The sequence below is a fragment of the Engystomops pustulosus genome, chromosome 8 (assembly GCF_040894005.1).
Source record: "Engystomops pustulosus chromosome 8, aEngPut4.maternal, whole genome shotgun sequence".
Lineage (NCBI taxonomy): Eukaryota > Metazoa > Chordata > Amphibia > Anura > Leptodactylidae > Engystomops > Engystomops pustulosus.
Window position 1 is genome coordinate 96583063 of NC_092418.1, and position 21705 is coordinate 96604767.

The 21705-nt window shown below is 44.5% G+C and overlaps 1 protein-coding gene across 1 annotated transcript; it reads right to left on the minus strand.

The window, feature by feature from the left end:
* Positions 1-1079: 1079 nt before the first annotated feature.
* Positions 1080-20694, minus strand: GCA (grancalcin). The gene is made up of 8 exons (XM_072121867.1): positions 20495-20694; positions 11111-11248; positions 10280-10349; positions 5512-5555; positions 4444-4591; positions 3099-3212; positions 2316-2374; positions 1080-1310 (listed from the first exon to the last, which is right to left on the minus strand). The coding sequence occupies exons 1-8, from the start codon at positions 20516-20518 to the stop codon at positions 1284-1286; spliced, it is 624 nt and encodes a 207-aa protein (XP_071977968.1). The 5' UTR covers positions 20519-20694; the 3' UTR covers positions 1080-1283.
* Between the last annotated feature and the right edge of the window lie 1011 nt (positions 20695-21705).

A 21705-nucleotide genomic window follows, 5' to 3' on the forward strand; every position in this document is an offset into this window, starting at 1 on the left:
CAGTCATAGTCCTGTATCTTGCATTGATATATATGAATGTCGTACGCACAAAGATATAGATGCATTTATTTTTATTCACTAGCTTTTATTTATACAAATGATGGTGTTAAAAAAAAAAAGTTATATCAAATACATGTATTTGATTGCACAAAGTACAAATTCATGTAAGGTACTGGCAAAAGAGGAGTAACCAGTAACAAAAAAATGTGATCAAAAAGCCCTAAAAGATTCACAGTATATAGTGCAATATGGCAAGAAATGTACACACAGGCAGAAAGTCGATTATATCAGAAGCCGGGAGTTTGAAGCATTCCTAATAATTTGGCAAATACAAAATGAAATGGGTTCCACCAATCAAAAATGCAGGGGGCAGTCCATACTATGGAGATGGATGGATGGAGTGTCAGTGTAAATGCGCCACCATTGTTCCATTCAAAGAGGTATCCACAAAGTGAGACCCCAGCTTAAAGGACATCTATCACCAGGATGAAGGATTGTAAACCAAGCACACTGACAAACTGGTGTGGGACCCCTCTGGCAGGATCTGCTCTTTTAAGAAAAAAAGGGCTTTAAAAATTATGCAAATGAGCCAGAGGAGCTCCAGTAACTCCTATGGTGCCTGGAGCCCCTCGGGCTCATTTGCATAATTTTTTAAGCCTTTTTTTTGGAAAAACCCGGGCATAAGAAGCTAAAAGAACATTAAATCCTGCCAGAGGGGGCACACATCAGAATGTCAGTGTGCTTAGCTTACAATCTTGCATCCCGGTAATAGATGTTCTTTAAAGACACACATACCCCCTGTGGCTAGTTGTAATGTTGGGGCAACTACCATGGGATCTTCATTAGGTGTCGTTAGTTGAAAAACCACTTTAAAAAAAAAAAAAAAAAACCTAAAGAAATAAAACGAAAACATACAAAACCCCCCCAAAACATTCCATTAGAAAAGGAGGAAAGTGAATGGAGACAGCGCTTTCCCTTCTCGTTGGTTGCATTATAATGTACAGTATTACAAGCAGGCACTTTTTACGCTTTAGATTAAATGGCTTTTACACCCGATCGCGGGAAGAAAACCACATCTGCCGGGTTGACGTTTTATTACAGCGACCCCTGTGTCCTAGTATACACATACAAAATAAGTTAATGCATGAGGCTTCAGCACTTACAGTCAGAGAGATGGGACTGGCTGGTAAAACAGAGCTACTAAAATATACAACAGATACACTTGGCTCCTTCCTAGTGGATTTCACATGTTGAGTTTTGGGCTGAAGGTTCTTCGTGGGAATTCAGATGGCCATGGTGCACTGCAAAAACTGCCCGAGGGGGGGGGGGGGGAGAACGAGACGGTACAGGTCAGTAAGGAGCAGAAGACTAAGACAAGGCAACACTAAAGAGGTCGTAAACATTTGATTCTTAAAAGGGAATAATAATAATAATACATATTTATTATTCCCATTTATTATTAATAACAATATTGAATAACAACAACAATAACATATAATAAAATATTAATTTTATATAATAATAAAGAATAATAATAATAGCAACAACAGCCTGAACAGTTCCCTGTACAAAATAAATAAATAAAATGTATACTTCCCTTCTCGGCGCTCCTGTTTTCCTGCATGCTCTGCTCCGATAACTACCACCTGCCTGGCGTGCCCACCCGTCCCCTGTCCAGGAGTCTGATACAACATTAGTATAAATGTGTATCAGACGCTGGGACAGGGGACGGGTGGCTGTGCAGGAGAACATAAGCACAGAGAAGGTAAATATAAAGAAATCCAGCTCAGGTCTGTATATTTTTTTTAAAGGGGACAACCCCTTTAAGGATCTGGTAGTGGTCCCACAGCGGCAGAACACCCACCAATCTATCACCAAAACTGCTCTTATTTATTGATGGAGCAGCAGGTCAACCCCTAGATTCAATACTATGGCATCAGGGGTTGCACAACATTTTTTATCGGAGAAGAATGAAATTTTCACTGCGCGAGTGGACACAACACAAACGGTGCATTATACGGTGTAGGGACCCAAGGTGGGCATTACACTATTTGGGAATACTAAAGAGGCATTAAACCGTATGGGGGAAATGTACTCTGGGATCTCTGGCACTCCCACCCAATGTATACAAGAGTGCCAGAAATACCTGAGCGCTATGCTCAGCAAATGACGCTCCCTTAAATGGAGCGGCAGTAAGAATGGAGATTGGTGGGTGTCTCAGCACAATCAGATTGTTAGCCCACATCTATAATCAAAGTTGGAGCAAACCCTTTAATACACGAAGTATATGAAGTTTTTTCTATGCAGACACTTACATCATCGTATATAAAGTTGACCATTCCTTGCTGCATGCTGTCTCTTCGTCGGAAGGCATCTGTGTGAACAAGGACAAGTGTTAAATATTTGACAACTTTTTGGTAAATGTTTCCATGTGAGGCAGCGAGACCATCGTGTATTACGACTCTATCCAGGGCCTCGATTCTTCTCCCATTTCTAAGCTCCGATATCTCATATCTAAATCCTTGATCTCCCCTTTAGTATCCTGACAATGCCACATTTTGAGGCGGTAACCTTCATTGTGTAGGACGTCAGAATCAAACTACTCAGTGAGACACAGGGCAGGGGACGCAGCGTCACCTCCGGGGTTTATGCCCTTAAGGAGAGTTTCACTATATAAACAGCAGATGTGGTCATAAATGATAAATGCAAGAAGACAAACGCTGAACACATCAATACATAAGAGCGATAAATTTACCGTTGTTCCCGGCACGTTACATGTCATCAGCATCACATCCCACCTTCCTAATCACAATACACTCACTACACAGCTCAGACATAATAGAGGTTTAATAAAAATAAACAAAGTCCTAATCAAGGGGACTTTTTATTGTAAAACCAAATCTGCACTGAGGCATCATGGGATTGATTGCTGGGGGGGGATATGCATTGTCTGCAAACCAGATATACAAGTTCTCAACCTGGCTCCCCGAGATGAATGGCGCAGACGGTCGGGCATGTCCGTTTTGCTCCATCCATCTCAGGGAAGGGGGTGAATGAAAAAAAAAAAAATAAATAAAAATGGTTTACTCCATTCTTACCTGTTAGAGCCCGGAGCTTGACGCAGCAGGCGACGTAGTCGTCAAAGAATATCCTTCCGTTCTTACTGTAACGCTTCACTATAGCATTCAGGGTGGGAGGGTTTAATCTGTAGCCTACAATAAAATGGTACAAGACATGTAAATCAAGAGGAGCCGCCAATCATCTCGCATCAACATAACCAGGGCCGTTCTACTCCTCATCCAAGGATCTCGGCCAGGGGGGTGAGCTACATTTATTGCTCCACTGTCATACTTCTAAACTATAATGGCCGCACCAGTAAGCAGCACCCTAGATGCACCAAAAACCACAGTACAGCACATCCCCCCTCCTCTAGAAATTATATATACCCCACAGAAACCACATGCTACATACAGAGCAGACAATAATACTGAAGACCCCCAGAGTATACAATACTACAGGAGACCCCCAGCGCAAACAAATATTAGAGATTGCATAGCAGACAATAATACTAGAGACACTATAGAATACAATACTGGAGACCCCAGAGCAGACAAAACAAAAAACAAAAAAAAAAAAATCTATAAATCCTCCCTGCCCCGCACTGCAGTGTCCCTTCTCCTCCATGTGCCGCTCTGTGTTGTATGGGCCGACATCAGAACTGTGTAAGGAGCAGGAGTGGACCCGGGAGCTGTACAGCAAAGCCGCCAAGTACTTACCACTCCTGGGTCCTGACCTTGACCAGTGTGAGCACAGAGTGCAGCTGCAGGAGAGGACCCAGAGCAGCAAGAACTTCTCAGCTGCCCTCATCGCTACCCGGCCTCCTGCACCAATGATTTTCCATCAGCTACGGAAGTGCTCATTGGACAGGGGGCAGACCACAACTCATGGCTTCACAGGCTGTATGTGGCCTGTCGGTGTGGCTTGTGAACCACTGAGATATGGAGAGAATGAACATTGCATGCTCCTCCCAGCCAGGATAGACGCAACCTTCTCTAGCTTCTCACGTGATACTGTGCTGAGGCATCATGGAATTGATAACAGACAACAGAGATTGATCAGAAACCATGTTGACTGTTACATTTATCTAAGACAAGAGGCTGGTCACACTGCACTAGTCCATCATGTACACGGCACACAGGTCAGCGGTGTAAGGGTTAATCCAAGGGCTTGGAGAACTTCTGCAACCACTTTCTGTAGCAGTAAGTACACAAAAGTGTGCAGCAGCTTCCAGCATTTATAGCAGGATTGTGCATGACAGGAGCCCATAATGTAGGATCCCCCTGGCGCTGTTGTGCATTGGGCCCAAGCCCCGGTAATGGATTCACACACATAGATCTAGAGAAAGAACAGCGTGTCAAGTACGTCAAACACACAGCCGCTTACCCATAGACAGGATGGCCTGGTTCATCTCGTGAGGCTCCACTGTCCCGCTTCTATCATGATCCACTGCACAGAAGTTCTGTTTCCAGGCGTTCAGGGCCCCCCACAGCTCTTTGAATTCATTGAATCCCATTTTTCCTGTAAAGTCCCTCTGGTTTGGGTTATGTGAAGGATTTAATCATAAATGTATGGAGCAGGACTAGCAAAAAATACAGAACTTCACATTTATCATTGTGCTGCACGGATCATTGTCCCAAGCAGTGACGTGATGCGGGCGTAGGGGTCGCTACTAAAGGACAGGGATTGGCACATACAATGTCTGGCCCCAAATTGCTTCCAATCTGACCACAGTAGATTGACAGTTTAAGGGATACCTTCCAAGCTGGGACCCCCAGTGCTCATGGGGACACAAGATCCTGTTAGCACTAATGGGCGGAGCAAGTGTCCTGCCACTCCATTCAATTTCATGACAGTGGCCAAAGCTTGCCGAGCACAGCGCTCACCCATCTGTGGCCAGTGCCACAGAACCGAATGGAGAGGCAGGACACATGCTTTGATTCCCATTCTCCCAATTGCTGGGGAAGGTCCTGTTCTCAGGTTTCAGTCCCAGTTTTCAGACCCTCATTGATTAGGAAGTTATGCCCTAACCCCTGAATTGTCTTACTAAAGTGAGAGAACCCCTTTAAATATAGGGGATTCACTGGTGTATCTTATGCTAGATAATAATTCTTTACTTGTATAGCACACAGGTTGCGAAGTGCTGTACAGAGCTTTTGCCAGATCAGTCCCTGTCCCCAATGGGACTCACAATCTGATCAACCTATCAGTATGTTTTGGAGTGTAAGAGAAAACCGGAGGACCCGGAGGAAACCCACGCAAACATGGAGAGGACATACAAAATCTTTGCCGATGCTGGGACTTGAACCCAGATCCCCAGCGCTGCAAGGCTGTAGTGCTAACCACTGAGCCACCGTGCTGCCCTAGAGATTCCTTATAGCATCTGCCAACAGCACGTCCGTAATAATACTGATGACCGTGAAACCATTCGCTTTTTACCGCCCAAAAGGATACGTCCAACATGGCGATCATAATCCGACAGGTTTCTAGGCTAAAGGCTGGAATACAAATTAAAATCAATTAAAAAATATAATCGATTTGAAACTTGCATTTAGTCAAACAACAGAAAACAAACCTCTAAATAAATTATGGAAAAGAACAGGTTAATGAATAATGTCTCACAGATATATGCAGTAAATCTATACACTTCCGGATGTTTGTAGATGATACATACAATATACAGTTACATCTACATTCTGAATTCTATGTACGACATTACACGGGCATCTGGTGTTGCATCATAAGACACTAAAAGACAAGTGTAAAGTTTTTTTTCTTGTACAAATCAATAGCTCTTGGGATGTAGAAAAACTTTGCCTATTATTATCTTTGTGACCTGCATCCATCGGTTTCTTGGCTATGACCCTCAGATTATCTCAGTGCTGCAGTAGTTGCTTCCTCTGCCTTTGCTGACAAGCTCTGTGCATTTGTCTTATAAACAAATCTACAGTCTCACAAGACGGGAGGGGTTGCTGCTCCCAGCTCACAGAGGAGGAGGTCATGTGACAGTGCTCTCTGTGTATGTATCATAGCTGGATGTGTCTAGGACCATAGATACAGACGTCTCAGCACAAATTAGGGAACAGGGGAGATCTTGTACCTAATCAGTCCCGTCTGTGATTCTACAGAACTTTCTCTGTTTTTCCTAATGCTGCTCCCTTCCCCAGCTTGTACTACAAATTGTGTGCAGATAAGCTTTTAACTCTAAGTGCTCCCACAGCACCATATTTACTGTTTTACCTATGATTTCTTCCACTTATTACATATTCCATGCTCCTCCATGTGATGGAAGCTGCCAGGCTAGTCCCTATATAAATCCTTAATGAATACTATGCAATGTTCAGTGGATATATTCGTAGGAATCTCACTGATAAATGACTGACTAATAGAACACAAGGTATCATGGGATCTGTGGGCAGATTGAATTGGACTCAGCTTCAGGGCAGGTACAGGAAGGGGTTAGTCTCCGCCCAATTTACCCCTGGTGAGAAAAAGTTTTGTCCAACACTTTCAGATTTTTGGAAAGAAAAGGGCAAGCAGCACAGTATGGGCATCGTTCTGTTTGTTTTTAAAGGGGAACCACATGTAAAAATTTGATAAAATAAGTATAACTTTACAGTCACTCTTAAAATGAAGTTTACTATCAAAACCAATCATAATAAACCAGGGACACTTACTCATAGATCCAGGCACCGCGACTGTGGTAATCTAATATTTTTTATGGCCTCCTTTATTCTAAAATTATGCTAATAATAAACCTCCGTGCTACACATCACAGGCTGATACACTGTGCTGGAGGAAGCAGTGTGTGACAGTAACAGCCCGTAACCCACAGGAGCCCTACTGACTCATTAGCATAATTTTAAAATATGATTTTAGGAGGAAGGAGGCCATGGATAATTGTGATGGATTTCTTTTAAAGAGGTTTTACAGAATAGGTGCAGGGTTATCCGCTACCCCAAACAGGATGGAGCTGGAGGCAGACAGGGCCACCACTGCCCTCATTTAGGGAGTTGGACTCTACACTTTTCCTTTAAGAAAAGCTGCAAAAGACAAGACAGAGCTATAGATTTCAGTAGGTGCAGGGATAGGTTATCTACAGGTCAGAGTCATTCATTACCAGCAATCGGAGATGCAGCCTCTAACAGCTCTATCTATAGGACTTCCCTAGACAATCGCACCTTCACCCTGGAGAGATAAGCTCGGGGATGTTCCAGCAAAGAATTAATCGTTAACTATAAAGTATTTCACTAGGATCATAAACTACCAACACACAGAGAAGTACAAATTGGAAAATGCTAATTCATTCTTTATAACACAGATCTGCAAATCAAAGAACAAAATCTAACACGAACACACATAACATTCTCCTCATTGTAACAGCCTGTGAAGCTACAGCACAGATTATCTATCAACACCACCAGGAGCCCTACAAACTCAAACTCATCAGGAAAATTTTAAAAGTTGATTGACTAAAAAAGGAAGGAGGCCATGGATAACAAACATAAAAAGAATATCACAGTCATGGTGCCTGGATCTATGTGTAAGTGTCCCAGGTTTATCATGATGGATTTTAATGGTAGATTTCTTTTAAAGGGGTTGGCCACTTCGTGAAGCCTCCTGTCTTTTACCTCATCAGCCAGACATTCCTGACCATAAAATGGCTGAACATGGAGGGTCATGTGATCTCCAACTGTCCATGAACAATCATCCTGCTAGGACCTTATGATAGTATTCATGAATATAAGAATCATAAGGTCCTGGCAGGGCGATTACTAGTGGACAGATAAGATCACATGACCCTCCATCGGCGGCCATTTTATGGACAGGAATGTCCGGCTGATGAGGTAAAAGACAGGAGGCTTCACGTTACATGTCAGGAAAGCGAAGCAGAACTATTAATAGATGTGTATTGGTAAATTACCCAATGCCCTCCCCACAGTACAAAAAACATGAGGAAAGTGGTCAGCACTTTAGTCAGCACCTACCCACATGTGCAATGTTGGGCCACAAATAATGGACCCATAGTCCATCGTATGAGTACTGAGTGTCATCGCCATGTGAGGTCCAATCACACACTGATGATGGTAGGAAAGCATGGTTGTGTGTATGAGCCCACAGAAATAAGCGGCAACTGACAGCACATGCTCCAAAATACACGTGTGGGTGTGTATGTGGGCAAAGTGAAGGGACTAGGTCACCGTGACATATGTATAAGTGTGTGTATAAGCGACACATGTATAAGTGTGTGTATAAGCGACACATGTATAAGTGTGTGTATAAGCGACACATGTATAAGTGTGTGTATAAGCGACACATGTAAAAGTGTGTGTATAAGCGACACATGTAAAAGTGTGTGTATAAGCGACACATGTAAAAGTGTGTGTATAAGCGACACATGTAAAAGTGTGTGTATAAGCGACACATGTAAAAGTGTGTGTATAAGCGACACATGTAAAAGTGTGTGTATAAGCGACACATGTAAAAGTGTGTGTATAAGCGACACATGTAAAAGTGTGTGTATAAGCGACACATGTAAAAGTGTGTGTATAAGCGACACATGTAAAAGTGTGTGTATAAGCGACACATGTAAAAGTGTGTGTATAAGCGACACATGTAAAAGTGTGTGTATAAGCGACACATGTAAAAGTGTGTGTATAAGCGACACATGTAAAAGTGTGTGTATAAGCGACACATGTAAAAGTGTGTGTATAAGCGACACATGTAAAAGTGTGTGTATAAGCGACACATGTAAAAGTGTGTGTATAAGCGACACATGTAAAAGTGTGTGTATAAGCGACACATGTAAAAGTGTGTGTATAAGCGACACATGTAAAAGTGTGTGTATAAGCGACACATGTAAAAGTGTGTGTATAAGCGACACATGTAAAAGTGTGTGTATAAGCGACACATGTAAAAGTGTGTGTATAAGCGACACATGTAAAAGTGTGTGTATAAGCGACACATGTAAAAGTGTGTGTATAAGCGACACATGTAAAAGTGTGTGTATAAGCGACACATGTAAAAGTGTGTGTATAAGCGACACATGTAAAAGTGTGTGTATAAGCGACACATGTAAAAGTGTGTGTATAAGCGACACATGTAAAAGTGTGTGTATAAGCGACACATGTAAAAGTGTGTGTATAAGCGACACATGTAAAAGTGTGTGTATAAGCGACACATGTAAAAGTGTGTGTATAAGCGACACATGTAAAAGTGTGTGTATAAGCGACACATGTAAAAGTGTGTGTATAAGCGACACATGTAAAAGTGTGTGTATAAGCGACACATGTAAAAGTGTGTGTATAAGCGACACATGTAAAAGTGTGTGTATAAGCGACACATGTAAAAGTGTGTGTATAAGCGACACATGTAAAAGTGTGTGTATAAGCGACACATGTAAAAGTGTGTGTATAAGCGACACATGTAAAAGTGTGTGTATAAGCGACACATGTAAAAGTGTGTGTATAAGCGACACATGTAAAAGTGTGTGTATAAGCGACACATGTAAAAGTGTGTGTATAAGCGACACATGTAAAAGTGTGTGTATAAGCGACACATGTAAAAGTGTGTGTATAAGCGACACATGTAAAAGTGTGTGTATAAGCGACACATGTAAAAGTGTGTGTATAAGCGACACATGTAAAAGTGTGTGTATAAGCGACACATGTAAAAGTGTGTGTATAAGCGACACATGTAAAAGTGTGTGTATAAGCGACACATGTAAAAGTGTGTGTATAAGCGACACATGTAAAAGTGTGTGTATAAGCGACACATGTAAAAGTGTGTGTATAAGCGACACATGTAAAAGTGTGTGTATAAGCGACACATGTAAAAGTGTGTGTATAAGCGACACATGTAAAAGTGTGTGTATAAGCGACACATGTAAAAGTGTGTGTATAAGCGACACATGTAAAAGTGTGTGTATAAGCGACACATGTAAAAGTGTGTGTATAAGCGACACATGTAAAAGTGTGTGTATAAGCGACACATGTAAAAGTGTGTGTATAAGCGACACATGTAAAAGTGTGTGTATAAGCGACACATGTAAAAGTGTGTGTATAAGCGACACATGTAAAAGTGTGTGTATAAGCGACACATGTAAAAGTGTGTGTATAAGCGACACATGTAAAAGTGTGTGTATAAGCGACACATGTATAAGTGTATATAAGTGACACATGTATAAGTGTATATAAGTGACACATGTATATAAGTGACTTACGTGTGTAGCTCCCATGGATCCCGGCCTGTGACAGACATCTCTGGAGTTCTTCAGCATCGATTTCTCCATCCTACAGAACAACAACGATATAACATACAGTATAAAAGGTAAGTAGTACCAAAAGAGAATTACTAGTCCATGACCTAAAAGGGTATATTAAGTATAAAGCGTTCTATATATTTCCTCCAATCAAATGTATTATCCAAAATGCGGGTGTTGTGTAGTGATCTCAGAGGTGGTCAATATCGGCCCCTAAACTCAGACTACCGTAACCAAATATGCGGATCCCCCTCTACCACGCGACACATAAGGGGTTAAATCTCTGTGGGAAAGTTTTGAAGTACCACACGTGCAGGACATTACATATCGTTACTGTGGTCATTTACCAGAAAGGGAAATTCCACCGAAATCCGTGTGAAAGGATAGACTGGACCCGACAAACAGTTCAGGCCGAAAGCTTACATAACAATCCGCATAGTCAAAAGCGGAACCATCCAAATCTGTAGTAGAAAAGCCCTGCAGCGCCCTCCGGAGCCCCAGTCACCCGGACACATTCCTATCATGGCTTCAAGATGATGTAAAAGAGAAACCGCACCTTCAAGTGATGAGAAAAAACGAATATCACCCGGAAATGTAAGTGACTACTAGGACCCCGCACCCATCTCAGGAATAGGCTCGGGGCCCCCTCCAGCAGGCCTATACAAGCCAAAATGGGAGCAGTCAGATGGGTGCTGCTCAAGGACCCTCATGCTTGTAGTAAAGTGCGATTTACGCTTATTCCCTCTACTCTGAATATGGAAACAAAACCTGCATGTCGTGTACAGATCTCACCTGTCCGGCCACTGCGGTGAAGTAGCCCCACATGGGGTCGCCCGCAGGATACTGGGGTTGTCCGTAAAAGCCGCCGTGTACAGTTGGCGCCATTGTTTGCTGCATCATCCCCATCTGTGGGTTCATGTTTCCGTAAGGCTACAGGAAAATACAGGAGATAAAAAGATGGTTAATAATCATCAACTTATCAGCACGTTTATAAGAGAAGTTATATCAGTCCAAGATATCAGTCCTGGTGTCTGACCATTATAATCCTCTCCACTGTCAGAGAGGAGGTGCTGGAGCAGAGGACGGGGCGTGTTAAAAACATGCACTAGCGCCATTTTCTAGCATTCTCACAGCATAGGGAAAATTTCTCTCATTGCACAGCATATTAAACGCTGCCAGTAGGGAGTAAGACACATCCCGCAAAAACTAAGAGGACTCTGTGGCTTAAGGGGTTAAAAGATAGTCCATGATATGACGGCTTATGTAATTTCCTGAGAAACTCCAGGGACTTGTTTTATCATGAAAAAGATGATTTGCATAGGAGGACGTCCGTTCCAGGCACAAATCTGCATTTAAGTGACAACCACCAAGAACGGGCCTAAAGGGTTTTCTTAAAGGGGTTTTAAAGGAAACCTACCATCAAAATAAATCACAATAAACCACTTATAGATCCAGGTACTCTTATATTGGTTATCCATGGCCTCCTTCCAAAATTATGCTAATGAGCAAGAAGAGGTCTGAGGGGGTGTTACCAGAGCCCCTCTGTGTTGTAGCTTCACAGACCTCAATTGGGGGAGGGGGGGGGGCGTGACTAAAGAAGGCAGAGGCAGGACAACCTGTGAAGCTGCAGCACAGAGGATCTCTTAACACACCCAGAGGCCCTTCAGCATATTTGCATAATGTTAAAAGTTGATTTTAGAAGGAAGGAGGCCATGGATAACACATAAGAAGATTCCCACAGTCACTGTGCCTGGATCTATGAGTAATGTCACTGGTTTATCGTGATGGTAGATAATGACAGATAAATGAGGGTCAATGGATACATGTAGTGGAGCTGCCGTAGCGCGTGTAACACCCTGCACACACAATGTGAACACTCCCCTACACCAGGGTAGTAGCGGCCACATAACACTACATAGGGAGGAGGATGTGTCCGGTGATTGCTTTGCTGTAAGTACATAATCTGGACCCGGTGGTTTGTTGTCCCAGCATACAAGGACATGAGCAAATAGAGGAGTCAGCGACAGGATGTCCACAACATTTTTAAAGGGAACCTGTCATCAGCTTTTACCTCACTAAACTACCAACTCCCTGTGGTGCGGATGAAACATCCTTCCTAGAATCCCCAATTATGTAAAATATCACCCGTTTCCCTGTAAAAAAAACCCCGATGCCATCGTTGTGTCTGTCGGTTTCAGAGCCGGCATCTACAGGTGTCACTAACGGGAGTAAAGAAGACTATGGCCAATGTATCGGGGTAGCGGGGAAAGGGTTTGGGGAGGGGGCACTGGGACTTTTGGCTAATCTTTGGGGGGCACACTTGCTATGGCGGGGTCTCAGGTCATTTATCACTATGTTCAGCTTTGTGGCTGCCCTGAATTGGCCGGTTGTATTGGTAATGCTGTAGAAATGTAACTACTAAACAGCCCGAGTATAAACATTTATACAGTAAAGCACCTTCTACAGGGGCGCGGTGTAGCCTCCCCCCCCCAACCCCCCCGCTCAGCCAGGATACTCTACACCCCAGCAGCCTCTGAAGTTTATCTGCATTAGGGTAAAGTGTAGGTAAAGACAGTGTAGGGCTTATTAGACAGAAAGGAATCTACCAACAGGAATACCTCAGGTAGTGAACTCCTGATGGTAGGTTCCCTTTAAGTGGTTATCCAGTTGAAGGGCTCTTGGCCCTGCTGTGTGGCTATAGTGTTTGTCACCCAGCGTCCTGCACACGTTCCCCCTCCCATCTCCTCGCTAACAGTGCGTGTCAGTGATAACTGTAGTTCCGGAATTCTGTTCCTCCCACAAAGCAGTATATGTACATAGATACAGTAATGAAAAGCTTCTACTGTCCTGCAATGTCCGCCCTTTATTGCGAGATCTCTTTATTAACCCTTCGTGGCAGTTTCCTGAATGTCAGTAACAGTTTTTGCCTTCCCGAAAGAATAAACCGATGCCAGAGAGTGGGGGGGGGGGGAAGGGAACGCTAACCACAGAGACCTAAAATAGATCAGTCACCAGGAGCAGGTGGCTCTGTATGTGTACGAGCAAGGACCGTGCCCAGAGGTGGGAGCGGCATCCGTCATGTAATAATGACATAACGAGATGGGCTCCATTCATACTACACATGAAAACACCCCTTAAAGGGAACCTACCATAAGGAATCAGAAGTAGACCTGATGGTAGGTTCCTCCTGCTGCCTCTGCCCTAAGCTGTAAATTAATAATCCTGGAACATAACTTGTTAAAAACTTTATTTTAGTAATTTGTAAATTACCTGCAGAGGCTACTGGGCTATATATATATAATTTACATATTACTAAAAAAAGTTTAAATTATGTTCCAGGATTATTAAATTTACAGATTAGAGCAGAGGCAGCAGGAGGAACCTACCATCAGGTCTACTTCTCATTCCTTATGGTAGGTTCCCTTTAAATAAAAACATGTGGAGGTTAACTGCCTGATTGCTGGGTTGAGATTTGAGTACGGTGACCCCCCCCCCCCCACCCTCTATCATAATAACATGGTGCAAGCATTCAACCACCTTTCTATTCACTTTTACCCGACTACCAAAAAGCACTGGCTCCTACATGGAGAACTTGCAGACCCCTATTCTTGTGGCCGGGGGTCTGAGCAGTCCCTCCCCCATCCCTACTCCACAGTGTAGCAAGAGAAATCATCTAACCCAAAGATAAAAACCAAATGTCTGAAAACTACTCATCCGGAGCCAGAGGCCTAACAGAGGGGAATACCGAAAGTTAGATAAGTTCCCTTCAGTGAGATAACATGGAGAGGCAGCTGCTCTTACAGGGGGGAGGCTCAGTTTCCCCAAATAGGGATAATAGACTCCAGCAGATGGAAATACAGGAAAGACTGCAAGAGACCAGCACCACATTATGTTTCATCTAGGGCCCCCGGATGCTTGTATGAGTGGGGCCCTAGTAGCTGTCCCAGACTCCTGAGGTCCAATACAATCTCCATTTATAAGCTGTGACGTGTCGCCTTATGGGCTGATCCCTGACAGCTTTATACCCATAGTCCCCAATACTCGTTCTGTGTTATAGGCTATGATACAGCTATACACATGGCAGAACATCAAAGGTTCAGTATAGAAAAAAAAAATTCTCCCCTTAAAAGAAAAATAACAGCCACTACTATATTTTATCTGCAACCTGCAGGTGCCAACGCGACGCCATGTAACCCATACAAGAACGATACGTAACTGCGGCAGGTAAAATCCAGCTAAAAACCCTCCCCACCAATCCCTCCTCCATGTTTTCGTGCACACCCCTTAGGCCATAGTCACCCCTCACCAAGAGCCCGATGTACCTAGTGGTCCTGATCTCGCAGCTCCGGATAACCACGAATTGTCGAGCACAAGAGATCCCCTTTATAAGCAGCGATTTTTACAAGTCACTGACGCGTAGGAATGTCCGAATGTCTATTGAAGAGTCAGCGACAGGACGCCGGTCAGTGATATCAGAGCGTGGGGGGGGAAGTGGCGGATTATAGAGACAATATGTGCTGAAGCTACCAGACTATTATACTCCGCAATTCTCTATTATGGATTCCCCCCGAGGGAAGAGGAAGCGCCTAATGCCTCACGGATGTGTTCACCTCCGACCAAAGTGATCAACACAATTAACGCTTTTACACAAACCTAGACACATCCAAGAGAGACGCCCGGATACAAAGGCACGTCACCTCTGACCATGGGGAGTCGTGGAATATGGAGGGAAATAAACCGGAGCAATAATCATTCCCGTCTCAGGCCCAGTTCACACCCGGGTTCGGACCTCCATGATCTTCCATGGACATTTAGCGACTTCCTTTAGTGTCCACTTTCGTTATTATCACTCGACAGCAGATAACGGAAATCTGAACTGGACCTTAAAGGGAACCTCTCATCAGGAACTCTGTTTCTGGCTCCCCCATAGAGAATAGAGTACACATCGCCAACGCGTTTTTATAAGATAACTGGCTTTTTCGGAGAAAAAGAAAAAAAAAAGTTAAAAGTTTAGCTTTCTGATAATGTGGAAAAGGCAAATCCAAGGAAAAGTTTTGGGGGATTGTTTTTGTAACAGCGTTACAAGAAACTCCGATATCTGTCTGATGGTCGGCACTAAATAAATAGGAAATGAGCCGGAATGTACACGTCCAAATTCCCCACCTGGATTTTGATAATTCGCTTTTGTTGCGTTAAAGGGATAAGTTGACTTTCCACATTTCACTGGGGGCATCAGTAACCTATTATTAAAGGGAGTGTTCAGGTAAGGCAAGTCTAAAACATATAACTGGGCAGTGGGTGTTTAAACTCAACGCTGTAGCTGGGAATCCTGTCCTGCCCTTTAACACGCCACACGTGCGTTATGTGAACGTGTAAGGTTACTCCGCCCAGACGCTGAATCATTACATCCATCACTCAGATTTTCCTAGAAAATCCAGAAAGAAGACAGAGGTGATCTAGTGATGGACTGGAAAATCCCTTGTGAGGGGTCACATGTAGCAGCAGAGTTAATAACCATCAAACTTTCTCAATTGGAGTATCAGAGAGAGTTGAGCGCTGTGCCCAGCAATTTCTGATATTCCTATTGTATTGAATGGAACAATATGACACATGCACAGCCTCCCGCTCCTGCAGGGCACCTATTCTCATGATCTATGGATAGGGATTTACCACAGGATACGGGAGACTAATCAAACTTAGTTAATGGGGGGAGGGGGTTAATAAATATGCATCAAGTGCCATTCCGGGATTTGCTGTGTGAAACATCCCAACACTGTAATCTCGTCACTGCTCAACAAGCCCAGCACCTTACATTATATAGTGGCAGTGCTTGGTATAGCGGTCCAGTCCCATTCATTAAATAGGACAGAGATCCCAATAGGTCACATGATGGACAGATGCCATGTCACCGGGCCTTATAATAGAACTGGTGCCTAATAGAGCACAAGAACCTCATCAAGCAGCTGTGAGACCCCCACAATCTCCTATATTAAGGGGATCAACATTCAAAAAAACTACAACTTCCCTTTAATTTGTATTACAAAAGCTGCACCAAGAAGCTACCGGGCCTAAGGGAAAATTTAAAGGAAATCAAAATCCATCATGATAAACCAGGGACACCTACTCATAGATCCAGGTACCGTGACTGTGGTAATAATATTCTTATATTTTTATGGCCTCCTTCATTCTAAAATAAACTTTTAAAATGATGCTAATAAACCTGAAGGGCTCTTGGGGGGAGTTACCAGAGCCCCTGTGTGTTACAGCTTCACAAGTTATTATACTGTCTCACTATCTGCTTCCTCATGCACGGTGTAGCAGCCTGTGAAGCTACATCACAGAGGGACTCTGGTAACCTTCTTATGTGCGTTTTCCATGGCCTCCTTCCTTCCATTTGAGTAATTATGAGAATGAACAGAAGTGCTGAGCAGGTGCATTACCATAACCCCACTGAGCTGTAATTCCACAGGCGGTTATATTGTGCAGGAGAACACCCCTCCCCCCCCCCCCCCCTTATCTCACTCAGTGGGAGGTGCATAGTATAACAGCATGGAGGAGCTACGGTAACACCCCCCTTCCTCCAAGCCATACTGGCTCATTAGCAAAATTTTAAATGTTGATTTTAGAAGGTAGAAGGCCATGGATAAGAAATATAAGAAGATTACCACAGTCCCGGTGCCTGGATCTAGGAGTGAGTCTCTGGATTTTGATGTAAGAGGGAATGGTAATGGCTTGCATTGCCTCTACTGGCTCAAACACTTCTTACAGAGAGATCAGTTCAGCAGGGCCAGGCTCACCCCAAAAATGAAGCAACAAGGCCACAGCAGACGCCCGAGTTATTGCTACATTGTCTGCATTGGTCACAGTTATGTAGCAACTGACAAAGTTACAAGACTGAAACATTGTAGAATCCCTCGACATATGGTGAAGCCCCTCCATGCTGAGGGGAGGGTAGACAATGGAGACCCTCTAGTGACGTCTTCTAATCTGTGGAACATGTACAGGCAGCTCCTGACATTCCTGCTTTATCCACCCGGGTGTCACAGGGGGGGGGGGGGGGGGATGAGAATGTAACCGGATAGACGACCATCCATCATACACACCCTGAACGTGCTGCACCATGCTGCAACGTGTGTCCCCACCAGCCAAGCAAACTGTGCATTGGCTCACTTGCTCTGACCCAACAAGCTACAAAACTTAAGAAACTTTTGAAAATGTTGCACTTTATTAATCTGAAATAAACAGCGCCGAAGGGTAAACCCCACCCCCCTCATCCTCATAGACTGTAAGCTCTGGTGTCAGCCCCTCATCCTCATAGACTGTAATCTCTGGTGTCACCCCCTCATCCTCATAGACTGTAAGCTCTTGTGTCACCCCCTCATCCTCATAGACTGTAAGCTCTTGTGTCACCTCCTCATCCTCATAGACTGTAAGCTCTTGTGTCACCCCCTCATCCTCATAGACTGTAAGCTCTGGTGTCACCCCCTCATCCTCATAGACTGTAAGCTCTGGTGTCACCCCCTCATCCTCATAGACTGTAAGCTCTGGTGTCACCCCCTCATCCTCATAGACTGTAAGCTCTGGTGTCACCCCCTCATCCTCATAGACTGTAAGCTCTTGTGTCACCCCTCATCCTCATAGTCTGTAAGCTCTTGTGTCACCCCCTCATCCTCATAGACTGTAAGCTCTGGTGTCACCCCCTCATCCTCATAGACTGTAAGCTCTGGTGTCACCCCCTCATCCTCATAGACTGTAAGCTCTGGTGTCACCCCCTCATCCTCATAGACTGTAAGCTCTGGTGTCACCCCCTCATCCTCATAGACTGTAAGCTCTGGTGTCACCCCCTCATCCTCATAGACTGTAAGCTCTGGTGTCACCCCCTCATCCTCATAGACTGTAAGCTCTGGTGTCACCCCCTCATCCTCATAGACTGTAAGCTCTGGTGTCACCCCCTCATCCTCATAGACTGTAAGCTCTGGTGTCACCCCCTCATCCTCATAGACTGTAAGCTCTGGTGTCACCCCCTCATCCTCATAGACTGTAAGCTCTGGTGTCACCCCCTCATCCTCATAGACTGTAAGCTCTGGTGTCACCCCCTCATCCTCATAGACTGTAAGCTCTGGTGTCACCCCCTCATCCTCATAGACTGTAAGCTCTGGTGTCACCCCCTCATCCTCATAGACTGTAAGCTCTGGTGTCACCCCCTCATCCTCATAGACTGTAAGCTCTGGTGTCACCCCCTCATCCTCATAGACTGTAAGCTCTGGTGTCACCCCCTCATCCTCATAGACTGTACGCTCTGGTGTCACCCCCTCATCCTCATAGTCTGTAAGCTCTTGTGTCACCTCTCATCCTCATAGACTGTAAGCTCTTGTGTCACCCCCTCATCCTCATAGACTGTAAGCTCTTGTGTCACCCCCTCATCCTCATAGACTGTAAGCTCTTGTGTCACCCCCTCATCCTCATAGACTGTAAGCTCTTGTGTCACCCCCTCATCCTCATAGTCTGTAAGCTCTTGTGTCACCCCCTCATCCTCATAGACTGTAAGCTCTGGTGTCACCCCCTCATCCTCATAGACTGTAAGCTCTTGTGTCACCCCCTCATCCTCATAGACTGTAAGCTCTTGTGTCACCCCCTCATCCTCATAGACTGTAAGCTCTTGTGTCACCCCCTCATCCTCATAGACTGTAAGCTCTTGTGTCACCCCCTCATCCTCATAGACTGTAAGCTCTTGTGTCACCCCCTCATCCTCATAGACTGTAAGCTCTTGTGTCACCCCCTCATCCTCATAGACTGTAAGCTCTTGTGTCACCCCCTCATCCTCATAGACTGTAAGCTCTTGTGTCACCCCCTCATCCTCATAGACTGTAAGCTCTTGTGTCACCCCCTCATCCTCATAGACTGTAAGCTCTTGTGTCACCCCCTCATCCTCATAGACTGTAAGCTCTTGTGTTACCCCTCATCCTTATAGACTGTAAGCTCTTGTGATCAGGGCCCTCACTCCTATTGTTCCATATGAATGTTTGTCTCTGTAATGTAATATTATAGTTGTATTCGTCCCCTATGATTTGTAAAGCTATGGAATATGATGGCGCTATGTAAATAAAGATTAATATTATAAGAGATTGCAGACTATAGTGCTATTCTACACCAGGCCTGGCATAGACTTGTCCACTGGCTCCAGATACATCAATAGGTCAAAGCCTCCTCCTGACCTATAACACAAATCAAATTTGTGTTATATATAGAGAAGGCTTGTCCTGCTCCACCAGCCCTTCCCAGCTACTCCTCCCCTTTTCAGCATGTCATGTGACATCACCACATGTCCTTTAGCCTCCTAACATTAGTAAACTGTACACCATGCATATATCTGATAATACCAAAAAGATATATCTGATCGCATGGAACCACAGCAGCCTCCATGCACTTCTAGTCATCCCCATCCATCATGGAGGCTGCTGTGATTTCATGTGATCAGATATATACATGGGGTAGATGATGCAGATGATGTCATCCTGGTCACATGACTTTAAGTGCCCAAAGATGTAACAGATCTCTCCATATGCGATGGACGCACATCAGTTTAGTTTCTTATTAGTTTACAAACTGATTTTTGTAACACTGCAGCCATGGAGAGGAACCATTTAGGGATATTTAGGGCAATTCTTTTTAGTCTTAGTTTATAATGAAGCCTTTATTTTGGGTGGGTGCAAATGTTACGCCGCAGCAAAAATCGCATGAAAAAAACCCCGATCTCGCCTGCTCTCTGATGCGCGCAGTATGTTCTATGATATTACCCATTTCACACAATTCAAAATTTTGGTGGGATTTTTTTTGGCATAAGGGACTAAACTTCCGTCACAAGAATTGAGCAGCGGGAGTCGCCCTGTGAGGATGTCCCCGGCCTGATCCTGGATCATGAACATTCCCGCAGGGAATTCCTCCTACTTTAACCCTTTGAGTGCACATCGCCTTAGCGTATGGCCTCGCTCTCCCTGGTTATGTTACACAGTCAGCAGGGGGAGCTGTTGGGGATACACTAGTGGATGGAATGCCCCTTTAAGCCATCTATGCATGGACACTATATCTTGATGTATTCGATATAAGACCTCCAGGCTGCTCCCCCCGACTACAAGGCGCCTCCTCTGTGTACGGGGAGCACCATGGGTCACTTACCCCTCCATATCCGGGATACGCCATGCTCAGCAGGAGGACTGTCCGTTATACCGCCGTGCACACTGACCGGAGCGGAGCCGCACTTACTACGTGTTATCTCCAATCTGGGAAGTGCACGGAATGTACCAGCAGCGCTCTGTCAGAGCTCGTCCCTGATTGGTCAGCAACCTCCCCAGGGTGGGGCCGCACCTTCTCCTATTGGTTCGCCTACTCCCCTAAGACTCTACACTTGCTTTTCCCCCCCGTGTCGAGCTCCACCCACCTCCCCCGGTGACGTCATCGCTCGCTCTTCCCTCCGCGTTCAGCATCCTCTCTGCTTCCTACCAGTGTAAACTGGTCCTAGCAGCTGCCGCGCCGCTATTGGCTGGCGGCGGAGCACGTGACGCGCCTCCCCCAGGTCTCTGTAGTATTAGCGGGGCTGAGTGACGCGGTGTCCGGTTACTAGCAGCACAGGGGTGGGATTCTCCTGTGTAGGAAAGCAATGAATTCCATGTGTGAATTTTCCATGTCGCTTCCTTGTCTCTCACTGAACTTAAACGCAAAAAGATTGAAGTATAAAGCTCAGGGTGTATTCACACGGTCAGGTTTTGTATGACGAAGTCTAAATAGGATTCCAGAATCCTATTTGATGCTCTTTATCATTTAGTGATTGTGGCATAAAAAACGGACATGTGTGACTATTCTCTCGGGCCGCGTTCACACACGGCCTTAGCGTTGCATTGCGTTTCACCTATTGAAGTTCAATTTTGTTTACATCATTTTGAAATCATGGTACGCAGTTTGTCTTTGCATAAAAAAACACTTTGGAAACCAAGCATATTCCTGATTTTTTGGATAATTTAAGCCCCTCCCATGAGGTGCACATGAAACTTTGTCTTGGCTTTGCTGTCCTGTTTTTTTTTTTTTCTTCAGAAAACTGGCATAGAAGCAGTGATAAATCTCCCCCGGAGTGAGGTAGCAGAGCAAAGAGTGTCATTGTGTGTTATATTCATCTCATAGATCTCATCATCTCTGATCTGTCTCATCTCTCTTTTTCTGTGTGTCAGATACTAGTAGGATGTTCAGAAGCTAAATGAAAGTGTAGATAAACCCTGTACCCTGATAATCTAAGCATGTTGACAGCATACAGCATCTCATAGCACAGAGGGATCATGAAGGGTCTGCTTAGAGAGTCCACACTCTGGAATCTTACACTGACCTTCACTGAGTGA

What these genes read in the sequence shown, in the direction of transcription:
- GCA (XM_072121867.1), bottom strand. Translation starts at nt 20,518, where the DNA reads ATGGCGTATCCCGGATATGGAGGG. An exon ending in TCACCGCAGTGGCCGGACAG is followed by an intron (nt 10,350 to 11,110) that starts GTGAGATCTGTA and finishes GTTGTTCTGTAG; the next exon opens with GATGGAGAAATCGATGCTGA. An exon ending in TCAACTTTATATACGATGAT is followed by an intron (nt 1,311 to 2,315) that starts GTAAGTGTCTGC and finishes CCCCTCGGGCAG; the next exon opens with TTTTTGCAGTGCACCATGGC.